The sequence below is a fragment of the Jaculus jaculus genome, chromosome 6 (genome assembly GCF_020740685.1).
Source record: "Jaculus jaculus isolate mJacJac1 chromosome 6, mJacJac1.mat.Y.cur, whole genome shotgun sequence".
Taxonomy (NCBI): domain Eukaryota; kingdom Metazoa; phylum Chordata; class Mammalia; order Rodentia; family Dipodidae; genus Jaculus; species Jaculus jaculus.
In genome coordinates this window covers 147722212-147746050 of record NC_059107.1, presented here as the reverse complement: position 1 = coordinate 147746050, position 23839 = coordinate 147722212, and the positions used below count along the sequence as shown (strand labels likewise).

The following is a 23839-nucleotide window of genomic DNA, read 5'->3' as shown; positions in this document are numbered from 1 at the left end:
AGCTCACAGTCAGTGAACGTGCTCCAGAACGCCATGCTTACAGCGCTCCCCACGGGGTGCTCCACTTGGGAGCAAAAGCTATGTGCATGCCCAGCTTTAAAAGACCACTTTGTAGTAGGGCAAAGTGATGCGCGCCTTTAATCACAGCACTTGAGAGGCAGAGGTAGGAGGATCGCCATGAATTCAAGTCTACCCTGAGACTACCAAGTGAATTCCAGGTCAGCCTGAGCTGAACAAAACAAAACAAAAAAAATTAAAAAAGACTTATTTTGTAACAACTGATGTTTAGCAAATGTTTGATAAATGAATGAATCAATCTCAGGAGGCATAATTTTTACTAACTGGTATCAATTAATATAAACAGAGAAAGATTATAAAGGACTGAAAACTTTATAGCTAAATAACCTCCATTAAGTATTAACACTTGTGACATTTCTGAGAATCTTTCCCAAGTGTTTTGTTTACATAGCTATTTAATATAATTGTGATTACATACCTATTTATAGGATTACTATGAAGACATTAATAGAGATCATATATATGTAACAGCTCAAATAAGACCTCAACCTATTAAACTTTATAAAAGTACTTATTTTAGGGCTGGAGAGATGGCTTAGCGGTTAAGCGCTTGCCTGTGAAGCCTAAGGACCCCGGTTCGAGGCTCGGTTCCCCAGGTCCCACGTTAGCCAGATGCACAAGGGGGCGCACACGTCTGGAGTTCGTTTGCAGAGGCTGGAAGCCCTGGTGCACCCATTCTCCCTCTCTCCCTCTATCTGTTTTTCTCTCTGTGTCTGTCACTATCAGATAAATAAATAATGAACAAAAAATATTTTTAAAAAAAAGTACTTATTTTAAATATACCCTATTTCAGAAGACAGGCTCTACTTGTAAACTACAATGATAACTCTACATGCAGTACAAAAATAGTACAGCACTGGTAAACTAGGGCATTCAACACTTGGCTTTTATTTTATTTATTTTAATTTTTGGTTTTTCGAGGTCGGGTCTCACTGTAGTCCAGGCTGACCTGGAATTCACTATGTAGTCTCAGGTGGCCTCGAACTCACAGTCATCCTCCTACCTCTGCCTCCCGAGTGCTGGGATTAAAGGCGTGCGCCACCACGCCCAGCTTTGCTGTTTTTACTTTTTTTTTAACATTTTCTTTTTATTTATTTATTTGAGGGGGGGCAGATAGTGGAAGAGAGAATGGGCACACCAGGACCTCCAGCCACTGCAAATGAACTCCAGATGCATGCACCACCCTGTGCATCTGGCTTGCGTGGGTCCTGAGAAATCAAACATGAGTTCTTTGGCTTTGCAGGTTAGCTAAGTTTACATATGACCTGTTAAATTGATAACATTTCATGTAAATATTTTATACTTTCACATTTAGGCTGTTAATATAAAAGAATATGTTTTAGAAGCCCAAAACAGTGCCTTGAACAGAGTAGATACCCAAGGATTATGTACCAGTTGACTATTAGTTATGAATGAGATCTCGGACATGAGTTATTTGTTAAGCAAATGTCTAATTTGATGATTTTACAATCCATTAGTGATACCTACAGCAACAATTTGGTAAGAAAATTATCCCAGTCAAATGAAGTTAAGCTGAGATATTCACATGATGATAATCTGCTTCAGTGTAAACTATGATGTCTATCTACCAATATCTTAAAATAACTTACCAGGCTGCAGGGATAGTTTAGCAGTTAAGGTGCTTACCTGCAAAGCCAAAGGACCCAGGATTGATTCCTCAGGACCCACATAAGCCAGATGCACAAGGTAGCACATAGATCTGGAGTTTGTTTGCAGTGGCTGAAGGCCCTGGCATGCCCATTCTCCCTATCTGCCTCTTTTTCTCTCTCTCAAATAAATAAATTAATTTTAGAAACTGATAAACATAACTTACCAATTTGACTGATGAGTTGCCTGAATTGATCAAGGTAGCTTTGTCCCTCTGGTGTGATTCCAAGTTTTCTTATACCACGATTAAATTTTTCTGCTCTATCAAAAGGATACTAGAGAGATAATTTTAAGGACCATCTTTAGGCTCCTAAAATATAAAATGCCTACCAAATAAACTATGTTAATATCACTGTATTTTCTAATTTTGTATTTTATTACTTTTTTAAAAAAATTACTCCACCTAGGCCAGGCATGGTGTCACACACCTTTAATCTCAGCACTCAGGAGGCAGAGATAAGAGGATCAACATGAGTCTGAGGCCACCCGAAGACTACATAGTGAATTCCAAGTCAGCCTGAGCTAGAGAGAGACCAAAAAAAAAGCTACATAACAAAAAAAAGGCCAATTTTTAAATTTTTTTGGTTTTTTGAGGTAGAGTCTTGCTCTAGCCCAGGTTGACCTGGGATTCACTACGTAGTCTCAGGCTGGCCTCAACCCTATACTGATTCTCCAACCTCCACCTCCTGAGTGCTGAAATTAAAGGTATGCATCACCATGTCCACCCCCTTTTCCTTTTTAATATTAGCTAAAGGGAACTGGGGAGATGGCTCAGAAGTTAAAGGTTTGAGTCCCTAGTACTCTTGTAAAGCCAGCCACATAAAGTGGCATATGCATCTGGAGTCTGTTTGAAGCAGCAAGAAGCCTTGGCACACCCATATACACATATTCACTCCCTTATTTTCTCTCAAATAACAAAAATATTTTTAATATTAGCTAATGGTAATAGTCAATGCCACTAATCTTAATTTCCCCGCCTCCATTATTACTATCCTAACACCAACTCATCAGACTGAAAAGAAACTGATTCCCCCTAGAAACATCAGTTCACAGATGTGCACCAAAGCTTCTACATGCTTGTTGGCCAAGAATTTACACACACATTCCTTGCCAATGAATAATTTACACATACATTCTTGCCCAATGAACACATATAATCTGGGTTAGATGTCTAGTTGTCCCTGAACATAATGGCATACATGTGCAACTGGGCCATGAAGATAGAAGGATCAAGAGTTCAAGGCCATCACTGGCTATACAGGAAATTTGGAGTCAGCCTGGGCTACATAAGACTGTCTCAACACAAAAATGTTCACGTTGCTCTCATCAGTAGAAAAAAACATGATCTTTTCAAGACTTGTTAACAGAATTAGGACAATGTTTATTTAATAGTAGTAACAAGAGGAAGCAATTCTCTCATGCTAACATAATTATTTATAATTTACTCTGCAATAGCAAGGAAATAACAAATACAGTTTTCTACTATTAACTGTAATTTGTAATTTTATTACCTGTATTACAAAGTAGCATTTTGTTGCTGTGACACTGAAAAGAACTATTAAGTATTATACAAGAGGGCAAGGATGAGATGAATCTTACAAAGTATAATGCAGGGCTGGAGAGGTGGCTTAGCAGTTAAGGCACTTGCCTGCGAAGCATAGGAACACATGTTCAAATCTCCAGGCCACACACAGCCAGACACACAGTGATGTAAGTATACCATGTCACACATACACCACAAGGAGGTGAATGTATCTGGAGTACCTTCACAGAGGCTAAAAGGACCTGGCGTGCCTATTCTTTCTAGCGTGCTCGCTCGCTCACTCTCTCTTTCTTTTTCTCTGTCTTTCAAAAATAAAATAATTTTTAAAATTTTTAATAAGAAGTATAATTCAAATTGTTCTGTCAATGGCAAGTTAAAGACAGGACCTGTCCAAGGGTACTGGTTGTCCATCTCTAGAGTTACATGACTCTGTCCTGGTAACTTCCTGTAGCTCAACAAACTCTTTACTTCACTCAGCATGAGAGTAGGGAAAACAGCACTCTTTGGGAGGGGGAAGTGTTGTTAAGATTTTTGTTTTCTTTTCTTTATAGTACTGGATATTTAAAAGGTTAGGGTTAAGCACTCTACCACTGAGATACATCCCTAGCTCAGAAAAACAGCATTTTTACGAAAAACCAATTATACAGTACTTCTGCAGTGTTAGGCAATAGTTTTCTAGAAATGTTAAATGCTCATTCAATATTCCATTAACTCATTTTCAAAGGTGTTTTTTTTAATCCAGAAAGTCTCCAATTATAGAGATAAATGTTTAAGGATATTATAGCACTGTTTGTAAGAACAGAAAATCAGAAAAGCTAAAATATTCACCAATAGAACTTCAAGTTGTTCAACATCTCTACTGCCAATGCTTAAAAAGAATGAAGCAAAAAATAAATAAATAAATAAAAGAATGAAGCAGTTTACATGAGATAAAATGAGTACAGTACCAAACAATATTATAGTATTACCCCATTCTGCACTACGAAAGCGATATAAACATGTGTATCCACCTCTGTATTTACGGAGAAGACAGTGACAGATCACTTTATACTGTTAACAGCAACCGCCTCCAGCAAAATGGTGCAGAGCAAAAATGAGAGAAGACGACTTAATGTACTTTCAGTGCTTCAAACTGTGCATATTACAATCGGGCTACAATGACTGTTAAATTTTTTTTTGTTTGTTTGTTTTTTGTTTTTTGAGGTAGGGTCTCACTCTAGCCCAGGCTGATCTGGAATTCACTATGGAGTCTCAGGATGGCCTTGAACTCACCACAATCCTCCTACCTCTGCCTCACGAGTGTGCTGGGATTAAGGGCATGTGCCACCATGCCCGGCTTTTAGTTCTCTTTTTAAAAAAACTATTACATATTATTCAGGAATATACAAAGGAGAGGGAGAATCCATGAACCGAGGAAGGGAAAATGGATATACCCATGTGGCCACGAGCCCATGTGGGAAGTGAGCATGTGCCTAAAATATGAGAAGCGATTTAGAAAGGAAAGAGCAGAAAGCGCAGAGAGCTCCAGCCATGTGGAGCAGGAGGGGGTAGAGAACCCTTATGGGAGCAAAAGGGAGGCTTGTCAGGACCTAGAAGTTCAAGACAGCTGAACAGGCGGCAAAAAAAAAAAAGTGGCCTGCCCACCTCTGTTTAATTATCTTATGCTTAAGCCTACAGAGAACATAACAGTTGGAAATAAGGGAAAATAAGAAGAGTAGGACAAGAAACTAAAGACACATGAAATAAAACCTTCAGAGTTAAAAACCTCAGAGATCTAAAATAACAAAGCCATTTACTTGGCAGCTGAACCAAGTGCCCACAACCAACCTGAAACATACCTTGTGATCATTTTGTTCCTTGATTTCCCTGAAAAAACGAATATCTTTAATCAATCTGGATTTGATATGCTCATCATACATGAATTGACTAAATATATAGAACTTCTTTTTCAAAAACTGGTAGGTGAAATTAACCTATAAAATTAAAATTAAAAAAAGTTGAGGGTTACTATGAAATTTGCTATGAAGTCTATTTGTAAAATTCAGTTCATACTAAACCCACAATTTTAAATAGTTCTTACTTCCCAAATTTACAAACGTTTCTTCTACATGCTTCTCTTGTAAGCTTCTACTACAAATGGGAAGAAGGAGGAAAGAAGGAAGGAGGGAGGGAGGAAGGGAAGGGAGGAAGAGAGGGAGGGAAGGAGGGAGGGGCCTCATGACAAGATTAAGAGCTATTATAGTAGGACACCAAATACCAGGCCTATGACTTTAGTACATAAGCCATTTAAGTTACAGTCAAACGTTGCCCATGTTCCTCTCTCACTAAGATCACTACTTGTCTTCATGGCTAGGATGAGAACGAAGAAAGAAACATGGTGCTCTCTCCAAAGTTATCAAAGAAAGCTTAGCATATACATTCAGTCACTTATCCAGAACTATTTTTCAACATCATTTTATAGGCAAGGAAACATGCTTGTTCTAGTGCCAGATGTTGTCCTTGTCCTCATTAAGTTTATATTTTTAGCAGGGTGGTAAACATCTTCTTACAAGATTTGTTAAGTAATTAGATTCTGCCCAGCATGGTGGTGCACGCCTTTAATCCCAGCACTCAGGAGGCAGAGGTAGGAGGATTGCCATGAGTTCAAGGCCACCCTGAGATGACAGAGTTAATTCCAGGTCAGCCTGGACCAGAGTGAGACCCTATCTTGAAAAACTAAAAAAAAAAAAAAAAAAATTAGATCCTGACTACAATAACTATAGAGAAGTATGAATACTTTGAAAATGACCAATCTTCATAGAATCCTAATAAAGTGAGATTTCAGCTGAAATTAAAGTAGTATATTATTTATAAGATTGACTTTACTCTATAGATGGCAGCCCTACACACATTTCTATCTCAGTACTCTCAAATATTACAAATCACTTTGGCAAATTTAGTCTTTATTCATGTACCCAGTTACAGAAATGGTTATTTCTGTTGTACATGGAAACACTATACACTCCCTGGGCTTTTCTCCATATTTCTTCTCTATCCTCTCTGAAGTCTGTTCTCTCCTTCTTGTTCTTTTTCTAATTATTATTTTTACTTATTTACTTGAGAGAAAGAGGCAGAGAGAGAGAATGGGTGCACAAGGGCCTCTAGCCACCACAAACAAACTCCAGACGCACGCACCACCTTGTACATCTGGCTCATGTGGGTCCTGGGGAATTGAAACTGGGTTCCTTTGGCTTTGCAGGCAAGTGCCTTAACCTCTAAGCCAGCCCTCCAGACACTTCTTAATAATGGATAGTTCTGCCACTCTGATTTTCAACTTCCAGTGTTCATCATATTAACAGTAGCCTACATTCATTAGAGTGACTAACAAATGTCAATATCCCTGTCACCAAGAAAGAAGGAAATGCCTGTTTTTGCCATGCTAGTGCCTAGCAAGCTAAGAAAGAGCACCTTCACAAGTGCAAATGTATTTACTCTGAAAGGTTCCAACACCATTTCTACATGGGTGACCCCTCAGTTTAAATTGAAAACTAGCTAGGTCTCATTTCCACATTGGTAACCGTAAGAAAGAGCTCTGATGGTATCATTCATCAGCCAAACCTTTAAAATTTTCCTCAGTGCATACTAAAATAGTCACAATGTAATTTCCCAGACTTCTCCCCTCTCTCTCCACATCTAATTCTTTACTATGTAAACATTCTATTTCTCCTTCTATGAGGAGAAAAAGATCCTAGAAGTTTTAGTGATCTCCTAAAATAAATGTCTATTTCAAAGAAGAGTCAAAATATTTTTAGTAAATTTCCATTTATTGGGTTATCAAATCATTAGTAATCCCACCTCAAAGTGGTATAATGTCATTAAATAAACTGCTATCAGTGATTCATCTTCAGAAGTAACTTTCAGGGAAATATTAAAGAATCAACACGAACACAGCTTCATTTTCAAACCTCCACTGCTATTTACCATAATGACCCTGAGAATGGTAAGATAGCTTGGGGACCTTTCACATCACCTCCCATTATATCCAACACAATCAACTTACTTATACCATCAGGGAAAAAAAATGGAAATTAAGAAAAGATGATGAGGGCTGGAGCAATGACTTAGCGTTTAAGGCGCTTGCCTGCAAATCTGAAGGACCCAAGTTTGATTCTCTAGTACCCACATAAAGCCACATGCACTAGGTGGTGCATGCATTGGAGTTCATTTGCAGTGGCTAGGGTCCCTGGTACACTTACTCTATCTGCCTTTCTCTCTCTCAAATAAATAAATAAATAATTCTTTTTGGAAAGATGAACTCAAAATAAGAGACTAATTTAGAAGGGAGGGGATATAATGCAGAGTGGAGTCGTGAAGGAGAAAGTGAGGGGGTAGGGAATTATGGTGTACTGCCTGTAATTATGGATCTTGTCAATAAAAAGCTTTTTTAAAAAAGATATGATATAAACAGAAAGCAATGCAGTTAACCAAACTATCCCATAAAAAATTACTTTCTACCGGGCGTGGTGGTGCACGTCTTTAATCCCAGCACTTGGGAGGCAGAGGTAGGAGGATCTCCAAGAGTTCGAGGCCACCCTGAGACTACATAGTGAATTCCAGGTCAGCCTGAGCCAGAGTGAGACCCTACCTCGAAAAACCAAAAAAAAAAAAATTACTTTCTAAACAACTAAATCAGTGAACTATTACGCATCTAAACTCACAAGAAGGTACTTACTGTTGTATTCATGATTCCTGTGCCATGTGTTCGAATTGAATTAGCAATATGCCGAATATTAATGGTATTCAAATGTTTATTATTGCTTGTCCGTTCAACAAAAATCTGCAATAAAACAAACTTATGCTCAGTTTGAATATAACCCATTCTATTTTTTTTGTTTTGTTTTTATTTATTTATTTATTTATTTGAGAGCGACAGAGACAGAGAGAAAGCTAGATAGAGGGAGAGAGAGAGAGAATGGGCGCGCCAGGACTTCCAGCCTCTGCAAACGAACTCCAGACGCGTGCGCCCCTTGTGCATCTGGCTAACGTGGGACCTGGGGAACCGAGCCTCGAACCGGGGTCCTTAGGCTTCACAGGCGAGCGCTTAACCGCTAAGCCATCTCTCCAGCCCTGTAACCCATTCTAAATACTGGTCAGTCACCCAAAGAAAATTTCTTTTTGTTTTGTTTTATATTGTTTTGTTTTTTTCCTAGGTAGGGTCTCACTCTAGCCCAGGCTGACCTGGAACTCACTCTAGTTCAAAACTGGTCTGGAACTCACAGGAATCCTTCTCCCTCTGCCTTCCAAGTGCTGGGATTTCAAAGAAAATTTCTGAATCTGTTCCATTAATTTAATTGAAAAGCCATTCAAGGGCTGGGGAGATGACTGAGTTGGTAAAATGCTGACTAATCAAGCATGAAGATCTGAACTCAGGTCCCCAGTACCCACATAAAAATGCCAGACAAGGATAGGCACTCTATAACCCTAGCACTGAGGAGCACAAAGACAAGATCACTGGGGCTCCCTGGTCAACCATTCTACTGAAAAATGTGGCGCCCTAGATTCAGTGAGAGACCTGTCAAGGAAATACGGCAGACTCGTCCTCCTTTGGACTCCACACAGGGACACACACATGTGCACACAAATGCATACACCACACATTCACTAAAAGAAAAGCCAAGAATTATAGCACACACCTGTAATCTCAGCATTGAGGAGGCAGGGACAAGAAATCCCTGACGCTTCCTGGATAATGAGTTCTAGGTTCTGTAAGAGACCCTTGTCTTAAGGTGGACAGCAATTGAGCAATTGAACTCTATGACACACACACACACACTCCCTCTCTCTCTCTCTCTCTCTCTCTCTCTCTCTCTCTCTCTCTCGGTCACTCAAGGAGATGCCACCACCACACAGTAGAAAAGCAACAAACACAATCTCTAAATAATAATTTATTTTACATATTGTACTAATTTTCCCCTTTGAAATCAATTCCTTGCCTCTTGGACTTCCCACTATATATAGCCACACATGCCTAAAAATTTTTCTACAACACTATGGTGGCAGAGACAGAAGAATCATACCATGAGTCCAAGACCAACCTGGGCTACACAGTAAATTCAAGTCCACCCTGGGCTAGGATTATGTTTCTAAAACCCACTCACCTGATTGTTGAGATTATAGAGGAATCGAGACACAAATATATGAATATTTCTCATGATTTCCAAAACATCAAGTCCCTACAACACAATCCAGACAGAAGTTCCATGATCATTAGTTTAAAATAACCATTTCAATTCGTATTGATATAGTGACTTAATGATTACATTCTTTCCCAACATTTTCCCATTTTTTTGTAAACTACACAAAAGGTACTGCTCAAGAGCTCTCTGATGTACACAAGGGGTATGACCTCCTTGAGAAAGCCTGACAGCTCACATCTGATCCCTCCAACAGGGACAGGAAGCGTGACTTCTGAATAATCAGGACCCAGCCCCATAACCATCTCCCTATGTGTGTTCCCAAGTGTCTTCTCTTCATTTACTACACAGTAAACTAAGGGCATTCTAAAAGATACTGCTAGGACATGTTACTACACCATGTACAGAAATGCACACTGCTTTTCAGGAACTTCACAAGGTTCTTCATATATAATTCTCAAAAGATTATTCTTCCAAATACCACAAATGAAAAAAATGAAATTATAAGTTCTTGAAAGTGAAGTAGCTAGGAAGACAGAACCGTGGAGTTTAAAAGTCTAAATCCAATGTTTTATGCTTTTCTTGACTTTACCACTCTCAATATAAAAGGTCTCCATCCAAATCCCTTCACTCTACAGCTATTCTCGGGTACTCGCGGCTGGTATACACATCAGTGCACAGCGTTGCTAGTGAGAGCTCGGCAGCTTTACACACCTTTACATTTCCATTGTATCTCTGATCTTGTCTCACTTAGAAATACGTTCACACACTTGTTCTCCCACTAAAAACATGAGCTGGGTCTGTTTCTAGTTCTCTTGGGATCACTAAACATAGTTCACTGTCTAACACACTCTCAACAGATGCTAAATGTGTAAGTAAATGAATGAAAGAAACAAACTGATCCTGGAAATGATCTGGACATGTAGTAGGATAAAGGAAAAATTATTATCCTCAAAATTTAGAAATGAATAAATGTATTTTGATAGTTAACTGGATTATCTGAGGAAGAATTTCACACAAATTAGCTGATAACCTAAACTGCTACTTTCATGAAATACTGCTATATTGTAAATTGACTAAGTAAATTAGCAAAGCCAAATGATTCTTTTTACTCCTCATTTTAAGAGCAAGTACACTTGCAATTATAGATAACTACTGTACTATTTTTCCTAAGACATTAAAGTTCATATACTATGCCCAAGTTTAAAATCCAACCCATTCTACAGTCTTAGAATTCTGCAGAAGTAACCTCACAATCTTTGTATGTCTCTGAAAAGCTGTTTTTAATATATATTACTATACACACACACACACACACACACACACACACAATATCAAATGATCAGGAGAAGTCTGAGTATATCCAGGAAGACTGTAGCAAATTCTTTGATAAAGCCCACTAAGTAGCATCTAATGTTTTATTCTTGATAACTATGAGTCATATAGCAACTATTTTCTTTGAAAAAATACTAAATGAGGAGCTGGTTCAGCACTTAAAGGTGCTTGCTTGCAAAGCCTGCTATGCTCAGTTCAATCGTTCCCAGCACCAACACAAAGCAATATGAAAAGTGCCACGTGCATCTAAGATCCCAATGCACCCACAAGAATGAAAGGAGCAACCAGAAGAATCCAAAATTCACCGGCCAGCTAGACCAGCATTTATCTATGTCAGCAGTAGACCCTGTCTCAAAGCAGATGGAGGAAGAGCGCAGACACTTTAAAGTTGTCCTCTGACCTCCACAAGCATACTATGGCATGCACACACCCAAACACTTCAATAGTAAATAAAGTAAAAGGGGCTTCCTAAATTAATACTGTTTTCCTAAGTCAGACCATGTTAGAAACACTGTATACACACCTGCTCCAATGTCTGGCTAGGAAGATGTGCCTCTGTCATAACTAATCCATAACGCTGAGTAGCCAAATTTCTCATTTCACTGTAGGTGGCCCAGTCATGCAGAGCTACTGTTGTGAGGTTGTAGAAAGTCTTGTCTAGATAGTGAGTTACATAAGCTACAAAATAATAATAATACACAAAAATACTACAAAGTTTAATATGATCAGTAGACAAAAATGAACTCAACAAAAAATAAAAATGAAACACCTGATGTTGAACATCAAACATGTTCCTTCAAAATAAACAACACTCAGGAGGCTGAAGCAGGAGGTTCACGAGTTTGAAGCCAACTAGACAGTGAAGGGGGGAGGAAGAAGTAAGTGTGGTAGCACACGCCTGTAATCCCACAGCACTCAAGAGGCGGAGACAAAGGGGAGGGGCAGCTGCACAGTGAGACCCCCATACACACACACACACACACACACACACACACACACACACACACGCACATACATATTAGGAAGAAGGAAAAAAGGACTTAAAGAATAAAAAGTGAATTTACACATACACAAAAGATTTCCTACTCAGTAGATAGCAGGACAAGGAGATACAGAATGTGACACTAAGAAACAAATTACTCACCTCGAATGTCAATGAAACGATTGAAAAACCGAATTGGATTGAGAGAGAAGAAAAGGGCCAGGTCTTTCATGCCAACTCTGAAAGGGTTCCGGTCATCCAACTTCAGGTGAGTATGCACAGAAAGTCTCAGATCCTTCTCTATTTCTTTGCACAACTTATCCAGCAAATGCTATTCACAAAGAATATTAATGAATAAAATGATATTCTAACTGTACTGCTTCTCTAATTTGTATATGCTTGACCTTAAAACTTTTACAATCAGTGTATTGATGAAAAAAATGTGCAATTAGTTTCTTCATTTAGCACTCTAAACCCTCAAGAATAAAATCTTATTTTTGTTGAGAAAACAAAAATTATTCTGCTCTCTATTTTAATATTTTTATTTATTTGCAAGCAGAGCAAGATAAGAGAGAATGGGCATGCCAGGGCCTCCAGTGGCTATTAACAAACTCCAAATGCATGCAGCACTTTGTGCATCTGGCTTCATGTGGGTACTAGAGAATTGAACCCAGGTTGTTAGGCTTTTCAGGCAAGTGCCTTAATCATGACGCCATCTCTCCAGCCCTCTGCTATCCATTTTAAATCCAGGATTTGTAGTCAGGAAGCAGTGACATAAATACTAAACTTCATTTTCACGAATGCTGTAAATTAAACTCCTATGAAAAGCTAACATTCAGTGGCCTCACTACACAGAACATGAATATGCAACATAAAGCATAAAATTCATGGGAAGCAAAACTGAAATAAAGAAAAGGAAGTTTCCTTACAATGCTCATTAAAAATGAGACTCAGCCGGGTGTGGTGGCACGCACCTTTAATCCCAGCACTCAGGAGGCAGAGGAAGGAGGATCTTCGAGGCCACCCTGAGACTACATAGTGGATTCCAGATTAGCCTGGGCCAGAGTGAGACCCTGCCTCAAAAAACCAAAAAAAATAAAAAGTTTTAAAAAAAGATTCACTACGCCAGAAGTAATGAAATCAACCTTTTCTTATCTACCACCACGTAACTGGCCAGATTTTTCATTTTATTTATTTATTTATTTGACAAAAAAAGAGGAAGGGAGAGAGAGAGAGAGAATGAATGGGCGTGCCAGCACCTCCAGCCACTGCAAACAACTCCAGACACATGTGCCCCTTGTGCATCTGGTTAACATGGGTCCTGGGAAATTGAACCTGGGTCCTCTGGCTTTGCAGGCAAAAGCCTTAACCATTAAACCATCCCTCCAGCCCAATTTTTAAGAGTTCATGAACTGGGGATGTGGCTTGATATATAGAACATTTGTTTAGTATGTACAAAGTTTGAAGGCCTAGCCGGGCAGCCAAAAAAGAAAGAATATTTAATGTAAGAAATTTTATAAAAATTTTCATAATTTCATCAAACTGTAATAGGTTTATATTGTGGTTTACTCATTTTTAATTCCTTCCTATCACCAAAAGGAAATTTATTTTTAAAGACATCAGTATGTGGGGGAAGGTACTGTTGTTTTATTTATTATGGTCTCACTTTTTAGCCCACACTGGCCTGCAACTCCTTCACTTCTGAAGCTCAGGCTTGCCTGGAACTGACAGGTGTCCTCCTGTCTCAGCCACACAAGGGTGAAAGATCAGAGGCACAAGCCACTAGACCCAGCTTGTAGAAGTATTTGTTACACATACTTTAGTAAAAGGGGGAAGAGGGGTACACTATCCCGAATTTAAAATTATTTTTGTTATACAAGTCCTTTACATATCTACTTTTCTCTTATCTGAAATTCAACAAATATCAACAGGTGCTTTAATGTAACTTACCATTAACAGCATTCAACATTCAGATCTACTATATACACGCTTCTTCTGATAACAAAAATTCAAATTCAAATGTCCTATTACTAGACTTAGGAACCTCCAAATTCCTAATCTGATTTCTACAGAAGTTGCAGACTAACTCAGTATAATAGGGAATCTAACTAAAAATTGTTCCTTCACTGTCCACAGTGACTTCTCAGTCATAATTGTCTACTGGTTTAGCTTGATCTGGAGCACATGATCTCCTGTTTCTACCTCCCAAGTGCTATGATTACAAATGTGCACCATCGTACCCAGCTTATACATATCAATTTTGACCGAGTCAAAGTCTGCTTCAGTCCCAGGCCTTTTTTCCCAAAGACTGCCATCCAAAAGCATTGTTCATAAGCTTCCCAAGCATGATCTCACCTCATTTAAAATTTCCATGATTTCTTTGTCATAGCAATCCAGAAGTACCTCATAGGATTCCAAATGCCTCGCATGCATCATTGCAGGCACACAGTCTCGTAAAGCACTGAACATGTACTAGGCAAAAACACAAAATTGTGTATGAGCTTAGACAAATCAGATCTCTAACCTAAGTAATATTAAACAATATAGGTTATGAGCCAAATATATTAAAATTTATTAGTAACAAAATAAAATTTAACTACAGCCTACATAAACACTCATTGTACATGTGTAATAACATTACTCAAAACAGCAACAGAAAACAATTTTAAAATGATTTATTAAATTACCTGTTTTAAAACTACAAGATAACTAAAATGATGCTTATTCTTTGCATTATTCTTTACTTACATGTAATCTAGCTGCATCAACAGCATTTTCATATACATCATCTAAATAAATTGGGAAGACAGCTCGATGCCAATATAAAAAACAACAGTCACATTGAGTTTGGACTCTACAACATAAGAGAATAAGTAATTAGTACCACAAAAACTGAAGTATTCCTGAAACACTACAAAAGAATGGCTTGGTCAGGCATGGTGGTGCATTTTAATCCCAGCACTCAGAGGCAGAGGTAGGAGGATCACTTTGAGTTTGAGGCCAGTCTGACACTACATAGTAAATTTCAGGTCAGCCTAGGCTAGCAGATGACCCTAACTCGAAAAAACAAACAAAAAAAGAATGACTTTATGTACTCTCAGGGAAAGAAGTCTGTCACTCATTCTGCATTCCTTGTATCACCTTACCCAGTATCAATACAGAAAAGCCACAAATTTTCAAAATGACCATAAGTATTAAAACATTCCAATACTTCATATTATCAGAATTCTGCATATGCTTGAGTCTTAAGACTGTTGAGGATTGGAGAGATGGCTTAGCACTTAAGGTGCTTGCCTGCAAAGCCTAAGGACTCCAGTTCAATTCCCACTACCCATATAAGCCTGCTACACATAGTGGCACATCATTCTGGAGATTGTTTCCAATGGCTAGAGGCCCTGGCATGCCCATTCTCCCTCCCTCCCTCCCTCCCTCCCTCCCTCCCTCCCTCCCCTCTCCCTCCCTCCCCCCCTCTCAAATAATATATAAATAAAAACAAAATACTTTTTAAAAGACTATTGTCAAATTATAGTCAACTTTTAAACAGGAATTTAAAGTAAAATTATTTTCAATACTATTTGATGATTACACTTAACAGTATCTGCACCACACATATCACTTTACCTGTCCCCAAGTTTAACAGTAAGTTTTGCCAGATGTGGTGGCACATGCCTTTAATCCCAGCACTCGGGAAGCAGAGGTGCGAGATCTCCATGATTTTGAGGCCAGCCTGAGACTACATAGTGAGTTCCAGGTCAGCCTGGGCTAGAGTGAGACCCTACCTCAAAAAACCAAAAAAACAAAAAAAAAAAAGTTTTAAAAAACTATGACCAGTTAGCCAGGCATGGTTGAAACATGCCTTTAATCCCAGCACTCGGGAGGCAGATATAAGAGGGTGAGGATCACCATGAGTTCACGGCCATCTGAGACTACATAGCGAATTCCAGGTCAGCCTGGGCTAGAGTGAGGCCCTACCTTGAGAAAAAAAAATAAAATAAAAAACTATGATCAAAGCCAGGCATAGAAACTCATGCCTATAAGCCTAGCACTTGGGAGGCTAAGGTAGAAAGACTGTCATGATTTCAAGGCCAACGTGGGCTACACGGTGAGTTCCATGTAAGCCTGAACTAGAGTACCTGCTTAAAAAAAAAAAAAGGCAAAAACAAAACAAACAACAACAACAAAAAAAACTATGACCAAAAAAAAACCTGTCACATGAATTCTACATTATCTTTACTACCAAATGACTATTTCATACGTTATAGGATAAGACAATGGCCATTAGATATAGTAAAGAAAATTTGGTGTATTTTTTAAGGATTGAACATTAAATGCCACTAAGTACAAAAATGTCACCTGCTCAGAACAGTAAAGACAGTTATGAGCATTAAACAGAAATTGTGCTATAATCATAATTCAACTGTTGAATGAAAATTCAGGAGACTCCTCTTCCCTTCCAGAAACCCACTGCTTACTCAATAATAATAAAGTCACAAATATCTATAAGAATTAGCCTTCCAAAAACTAATTTAGCTTAATGACTGGTTATCAACAATGTAATTCAAAGCAGCAGAACACTAACATCATGTATCCTCAAGTATCACACAAATAAAGATTTATTTTAAGGCAGTAATTTTGATTCAATAGTTGACAATAAGATAACCCACCACAGATGAGAGTCTGCCACATGCCAGGCCGTGAGCATGCACTCCTGTCACAAGTGAGTTCTTCCAGAAGCCCATGCTCCCACAGAGGCAAAGCTCCAGGGGCAGTGCGCAGAGTCTCCCTCTGACCACACCAACAAAGTTACAGACAGGAACTGATTCTGTATCTGGATTTTACTCCTACTCATGTTATGCCAACAAGAAAAAGCCTAACAACCTGGGTGTGTGCACAGCAATCTCAGCACGGGAGGCTAAGGTAAGAGGGTCATGAGTTTAAGGTCACCCTGAATTACAAAGTGAAACCATGTCTCAAAGAAAAGAAAGTAGTTGTATGTGTACTAACTTTGGATAATTATTATATTCACTCAGTCTGACTTACCGTTCTCTAAGTTCACTGATAAGATCCAGCTTTTTCATGACCACTTGAAGGGGAAAGAGCTCTTCATCTTTAAATGTTTTCTGCCAGCGAGATGGAAAAAAGCAGAGGAGTTGTAGTCATAATATGAACAAGTTTCTTTCCTAACAAAGGAACTGTAAAATCTCAGCCACAATGTTTACTACATAAATGACCAATAAACTTACCATCTGTGTGCCAACACTGAGTGCCAAAGAAACAATCAGTCGCCGCTGCCTTGTGCTTGGCCCATTTAGAGTGTTTTCCGCCAAAACTAAAGCAGAGAGCACATCAAGACGCTGTTCACTGTATTTTTTGTCTGAAATTACTCTTTTCTTTAAAAAGAAAAAGAAGAAAGAAACAGGAATCTCTAAGTTTTGTTTCCTGGTATCAGAAGTCTCAGAAGAAAAACTCTATTATCTTTTCTCTGATTCAGCACAAGAGATTAAAGACAAACATTTTTCCTGCTGGATTTCCCATGATGCTCTGAACTTCACTTATCTCTAGCACTGTCAGGAACAGAAAATGCACTGGGCATACTTTAAAATAACCATACTATAACTTACTAGAACTCACTTCCAAAACTGATGTATCAATTTCAAAAGTGCCCACTTTTAGATAAAAGCTTATCGAAACATTACATGCTATAGTTTCAGAGTAAAGATACTCTGGTAACTCTAAGGAAAAAGCACAAATCACCAAGAAAATAAATGACCAACAACAAATACCATGTTTGTTGAAATGGCATCAATTAGGCTAAACCAGAGCACACATACGAAACACCCGAACAGAAAAGGTAGCATAGTTCTGCTGAATACATAGTAACTTGCAGACCTTGGCTACAGAGATAGAGTTGAGAGCCTGATGCTGAAGGTGCTGTGTTATATGTGAAACTGAATCAGCCACAACTGTGCTTCTCCTGTAGAACATGTGCTCTATTGCCTAAAAAGAAACAAAAGAAATTCTGTGAAAATTAACTTAAAATTTTTAAGCAAAGACATGAAGACATAAACAGATTTTTCTCAAAAAATATAGTAAACAATTGAAAAGATACTCAACATCATTAATAATTAAAGGTTGAACATTAAAAGTATAACCAGGGGCTGGAGAGATTGCTTAGCAGTTAAGGTGCTTGCCTGCAAAGCCTAAGGGCCCATGTTCAAGTCTCCAGATCCCATGTAAGCCAGAGGAACAAAAGGTGAGGCAAGCACAAAGTCACACATGCCCACTAGGTGGTGCAAGCATCTGGAGTTCAATCTCAGTGGCTGAAGCCCTGGTGTGCTCGCTCACGCGCGCCCTCCCTCTTCCCTCTCCCCTCTTCCCTCTCCCCTCCCCCTCCCTCTCTCTCTCTCTCTCTCTCTAAAATAAAAAAAAAGGAGCCAGAGAAAATGGCTTGGCAGTTAAGGCATTTGCCTGCAAAGCCAAAGGACCCAGGTTTGATTCCCCAGGGCCAACATAAGCCAGATGCACAAGCAGGCACATGCATCTGGAGTTCATTTGAAGTGGCTGGAGGACCTGGTGCACCCCATTCTCTTTCTCTCTCCCTCTCAAATAAATACATAAAAATTATTTAAAAAAATAAATAAATAAAATAAAATAAATGGGGGGAAAAGTATAACCAGGAGTTAGGGAGGTAACTCAGTTGATAAAGTGATTGACTGCCTTGTAAACTTGAAGACCTACGTTTGATTCTCAGAACCCATGTGAAAAGGTAGGATTCAGTAGTGAGTACTTGTAATCCCAGAGCTGAGGCAGAGACAAGAAAATTTATGAGCTGGACAGATAGCCAGCCTAACCTAATTGGCAAGCTCTAGACCAATGAGAGACAGAAACTACTGGATGCCATTTCTCAAGAATGACAACCAAAATCATACTCTGTCCTCCACACACATGTACGTAAGAATCAGCACACACACATCACTCACACATGATCATGTGCACACACATACACACAAATCATAATCAAAACAAAGTATATCCACTAATTGACAAAACAGCCAGGTGTGGTGGTACACACATGTAATCCCAACATTTGGGAAGCTGAAGCAGAACTGATGTGAATTCAAGGCAAGTCTGTGCTATGTAGTGAGACACTTTCAAAGACTAAATAAATAATAACTACCCTAGATAATGTAATTTAAAGGAAAAAAAAAGCCTAGCATTCTCAAAGCACAACCTAAAAACAACAACAAAAAAAAAAACTGAATAAATCTGAAGTCCAATATTAGTAGAATTTTATCACCCAATCTAAATCTTGATTTCAATGTTTATATATGATTAACTGGGCATTTTTATTCAGAATACACCAAGAAATGCTTTCTGATATTTCCATAAGTGTGTTGGTTTTGAATTCACTTGTCTCTCAAGATGGCAATACTTCCTCCAAGACCCTACCTCAAAAAAATGCATATTACACAATATTGTTTTTACGTACATAGTCAATAGATTACATGAGACATTCCATACTTCATTACAGAATGAGCTCTGACTTTACCCAATAACAGGCCAATGTATTACCTATACTAATTAAGTACCAATATGAGCATACTTAAGATGAGCTAGGCAGTTATAAGATTATCAGCACATAATCACATAAGTCTAAGAGCATCTGCACTGGCCATTCATAATACTTTTTCAAAGACTTCTTTCAATTGAGAGGTAAGTTCAGATGCAGTCAGTAAGTCAAATCTTACAAGATCATTCTACTTTAGCCTGGGTCAATTTCTCAGTCATGATGGCAAGGTAAAATAGCATGAGACTTACCTTAAGAAGTTCAATGAGCCTGCATAATGCCTTAACTGATGTTTTGGTCATTGGCTTTTGCATGGACATATAGAGATTCATTGTGGTTTTAATAATGGTACTAATACTATATGCATATAAGAAACCCTGTGAAAGAAAGCATTGAGTAGAATCAAACATTTCATTTCTTCAAAGACTGCATTATATATTCTTCAACTGACAATAACTAGGTTTCTAACGTTCACTTTAAAGCCAACTCTAAGATTTACAAATACTCTTCCTAAAAAAATCCCACACTGAGCTTGACAGCAAATCCTTAAGTTTATTGGAAACTAGTAAATACCAGAAGCCTCTACTGTTGACATTATAGTATTAAATTTGAAAATTTTTTCATTTATTTATTTGACAGAGAAAGAGGGGGAGAGAGAGAGAATGGGTGCACCAGGGTCTCCAGCCACTGCAAACAAACTCCAGATGCGTGCCCACCTTGTGTCTTACTCCTGGGTAATTGAACCTGGGTCCTTTGGTTTTGCAGGCAAATGCCATAACGTCTAAGCCATCCCTCCAGCCCTACAACCCACTTTATAAATAAATAAGCTATACCTTCAGAGGAAATGGTTCCAATATCAGAGAATTATCTATTCATACTCATCTTTCCTGGCAGGGAAAGAATCAATTCCTATCTACTAAGACACAGAGAAGAGCTGACAGCCCTAAAGAGCTAGAAATAAAAAATGAAGCCGAAAGAACTTCTTCATAAGCAAAGCAGACATCCACAGGAAGTTCAAATACCAAGCCAATTCCCTTGTCCCTTCTACTAGGACTTAGTACCACAGTCCATCTGTTATTGTGCCACTGCCAACCAGGCCTCCTCTGTGCCCAGCCCAATAACACAAAGAAAATCTCTCCTCCCCTTCTGTTCACAAATGAAGCATAGGTCTTTTGAGGTTAAAATTTTTGTTTTGTTGTGTTCTACTAAACTCAAGGAAACAAGGATAAGAAAACAGAGGAAAAATCACATTACTTTTTTTTCTTTTTCACTTAAAAAAAAAAAAAGGACTTTAAACCCCTCATTTTCTTGACAAGAAAACACCAATACAGAGGATCTTTGAGTTTGTAAATCCAGAAAGATGTACAATGTAGAAATGAAACCAAGTTCTACAATTCCAGCTACCAATGAGGCAGGACAGGTCTTGTGCATATCTGTCAGCATTCTCCTGCCTTAGTAAATGTGAGAAAGCATTACAGCAAGTAACCTGACTTGCTAAAGGAGTCATACTAGAGGAGGATAAATGGGAGTTTCTCTCTCCCCAGTAATACTCTGTGGTGAAATGGAACAGAAGGTAGCATCCTAAGCAAAGAGGTGATGCTTGGGGCATACACAGAAAGCCACCAGTCTAACCCTATCAGGTCAGACCCAGCCTAGTGCAGCGCTGGAAATGTGACAACGTGGAACAAGGAGTAGCACAGAAAACTCTTAGGGCAACAGGAAAGGGGTTCCCTTTATTTGGGAGGGGGGCTTTAAGTAGAGAATCCCTGGTCCCATATGACCATTTCACCATTACTGTTAATGACAATAAATAATGGGGGCTACCTTCCCTACCAAGAACCAGAAAAGCTAGGCAACCCAGTTCTAAAAGCTCAAATAAGGCATTTAAAAAAAGAAAGATAAGAAAAGAAGGAAACAGGTTCAAGATCTCAAGCAGTGTGACTGGCACGGGATCTACTTTCTCCACAGCGTCTTAGAGGCTTCTGTTAATACAAAGCCAAACATATTTTCTCAACAATGTTTCACAGGGCAGGAGGACATGAACAGAAGTCCATGGTCCTTAAGAATGACAAAGGATTCTAACAGTAAACTACTTATTCTAGGCTCCTGGATGCAGTTCTCAGAGTATTTACCCAGAAAAATAAGGATAGATTGGAAAAAAGTAGCTATCATATCTCAATCCACAACTGAGTTGATGTAATCCAAGTCACATTGTGGTTCCTTATCTGTGGCAAAATGACAAAGCTTGATTAGAGTTAAATGAATAAATGATTAAAATTTCTGTACTAAACACAAAAATAATAGCAAAATAATACAGAACAAACCAACTAATATAGAAAAGTAGAAATAAAATGAAAAAAATACTTCAAAAGACCAAACATGGAAAAGAACATAGAATAAAGGTAGAAAACAGAAAGTAACTAATCAGCTGAACTAAATGTATCAGTAATAATAAACATAAAAACAGTGCAGTAGAAAAACAAAAATATCAGATGGAGGAAAAAATAAATGCTACCTATGGGAGACACACACTAAACAGAAGAGGCCAGAAAGGCTACAAGCATAAGGATCACAAGATAAACAATGTAGACATGAGCTAAAAGAAAAATGAGATATTAACATCACACACAAGCAATCTACAACAAGCACTACTACAGAAATGGGTATTTTTCTTCCTCAGAGGGAGGAGGGAGACAAGGAAGCTGGCAACTGAGTCCAAGGCCTTATACATGCCAAGTACATGCTCCACTACTGAATTACATCACCAGCTCCCAAGACACTTCTGCATGATAAATGTCTGATTCATTAGTGAGATAAAGCAATTCTGAACATTATATATTTAATATCAAAATACATAAAACAGGGCTGGAGAGATGGCTTAGTGGTTAAGGCAATTTGCCTGCCAAGCCAAAGGACCCAGGTTCAATTCTCCGGGATTTACATAAGCCAGATGCACAAGGTGGTATATGCATCTTGAGTTCATTTGCAGCTGCTAGAGGCCCTGGTGTGCACTCTCTTCTCTCACTCATGCTCACTCTCGCTCTCTCTCTCTCTGCCATCTGCCTACTCTCTCAAGTAAATAAAAATTATATACATGTATATATATGATCAAAAAGTGACAGAACTACAAAAACATTATCTATAGACAAACCCACAATGGTGGGAGATTCTCACAGAACTCTCGAACTCTCTCAGTAGCTAAGAGAATACATATAAAATCATTAACAAACATAACCATCTTGTCATACACTGTGATAGTTAATCTCAGTTTGTCAGCTTGACAGGATTTTGAAGCCTCATGAAAGCAGAGCTCTGGGCATGTCTGAGTAGGAAGATTGGCAGCGTTCTGGGGAGTGGGGTCTTGAGCTACATATAGAAGAGAAAGTGAGCTGAGCACGAGCACTCTTCACTTTCTGTGTCCTGACTACAGACGTAATGTAACTAGCTGTTTCACATGCCCACTGGCAAGTGTTCCATGATGAAAGACATCCCCCAAACTGTAAGGCTTCCCTAAGTTGCTTTAGTCAGTACTTGTCATAGCAATGACAAAAGTAACTAATACACATACCAAACAACCACGGGCAAATGCAAGCTACAAAGTCTTCTCAAGTATCCATGGAATGCTTACCAAAGCTAAGCCCAGCCCAGCCTTTACACAGTTCAAGAAACTAAAATCATTTTATTATTGCTACAAATCAAAACTAAACAGATAAAGAAAACCCTCATATATTTGAAACCAAGAAATACTTTCAAATAAACCTCAAAGATCACAGAAATTACAAAAAATTTTCAGCATTTTGAACAAATATTGAAAATGCAATGTATCAAAATTTATGGAATATATATAAAAAGTCATACTAAAAGGGAATACAGAGCTTTGAATGGGTCTATTGGAAAATCTAAATTAGCAAACATAGCCAAATCAATTTGTTTTGAATATAACAATACAGACTATTCTTTAACAGTTTAGTCCAAGTGTAACTTCTGTAAATTAAATTAACAAAGAAATTGCCCCAAAAGTATTCTAAGTAGGAAGATGCAACTACCTGTATAAAAATATTACATCTATTGGTGAGGTCTTCAGCAAATTTATCCATTCTCTGCTCTTTAGATAAAATAGACTCCATTTTCATCATCCATGAGCTCACAAAGACGTAGTAAGACTGCACATCTCTAACAAAGGAAAACATCAGGGTTACCAGCACAAAAAGGAAAGTTGATATCCAGTTCTTCACACTGATTGGAGAAAAAACAAAAATCTCTTTCTGCACAAATATCACCTTCCGGTCTTTCAGGTATCATACACAATGATTTACTCATACCACAGACAGTTACTGAATGCCTTTATAAGCTGGGCACTGTTTCTAACATTGAGAACACAACTAAGGTAAAGCCTATCGAATCGGTTACTAAAGTCAAAATAATTAATAAAAGATGTCAGATGATACATGCTGTGGGAAAGGAAAGAAAAGGGAGTTGAGGCAGAGGATGAT

At 38.4% G+C, this 23839-nt stretch overlaps 1 protein-coding gene across 3 annotated transcripts in view; it reads right to left on the bottom strand.

Moving 5' to 3' along the window:
• Positions 1–23839, bottom strand: part of Washc4 (WASH complex subunit 4) — a 69671-nt gene that overhangs the window by 18757 nt on the left and 27075 nt on the right. For all 3 annotated transcript variants that reach the window (XM_045152405.1, XM_045152407.1, XM_045152406.1), the window contains 13 exons: positions 23393–23519; positions 19598–19723; positions 17669–17776; positions 17023–17169; positions 16820–16899; positions 14528–14633; positions 14135–14251; positions 11942–12110; positions 11321–11475; positions 9427–9501; positions 8001–8105; positions 5128–5262; positions 1913–2021 (listed from right to left, as the gene is read on the bottom strand). In XM_045152405.1, coding sequence (XP_045008340.1) covers positions 1913–2021; positions 5128–5262; positions 8001–8105; positions 9427–9501; positions 11321–11475; positions 11942–12110; positions 14135–14251; positions 14528–14633; positions 16820–16899; positions 17023–17169; positions 17669–17776; positions 19598–19723; positions 23393–23519 — 1559 coding nt within the window. The remainder of the gene's footprint in view (positions 1–1912; positions 2022–5127; positions 5263–8000; positions 8106–9426; positions 9502–11320; positions 11476–11941; positions 12111–14134; positions 14252–14527; positions 14634–16819; positions 16900–17022; positions 17170–17668; positions 17777–19597; positions 19724–23392; positions 23520–23839) is intronic.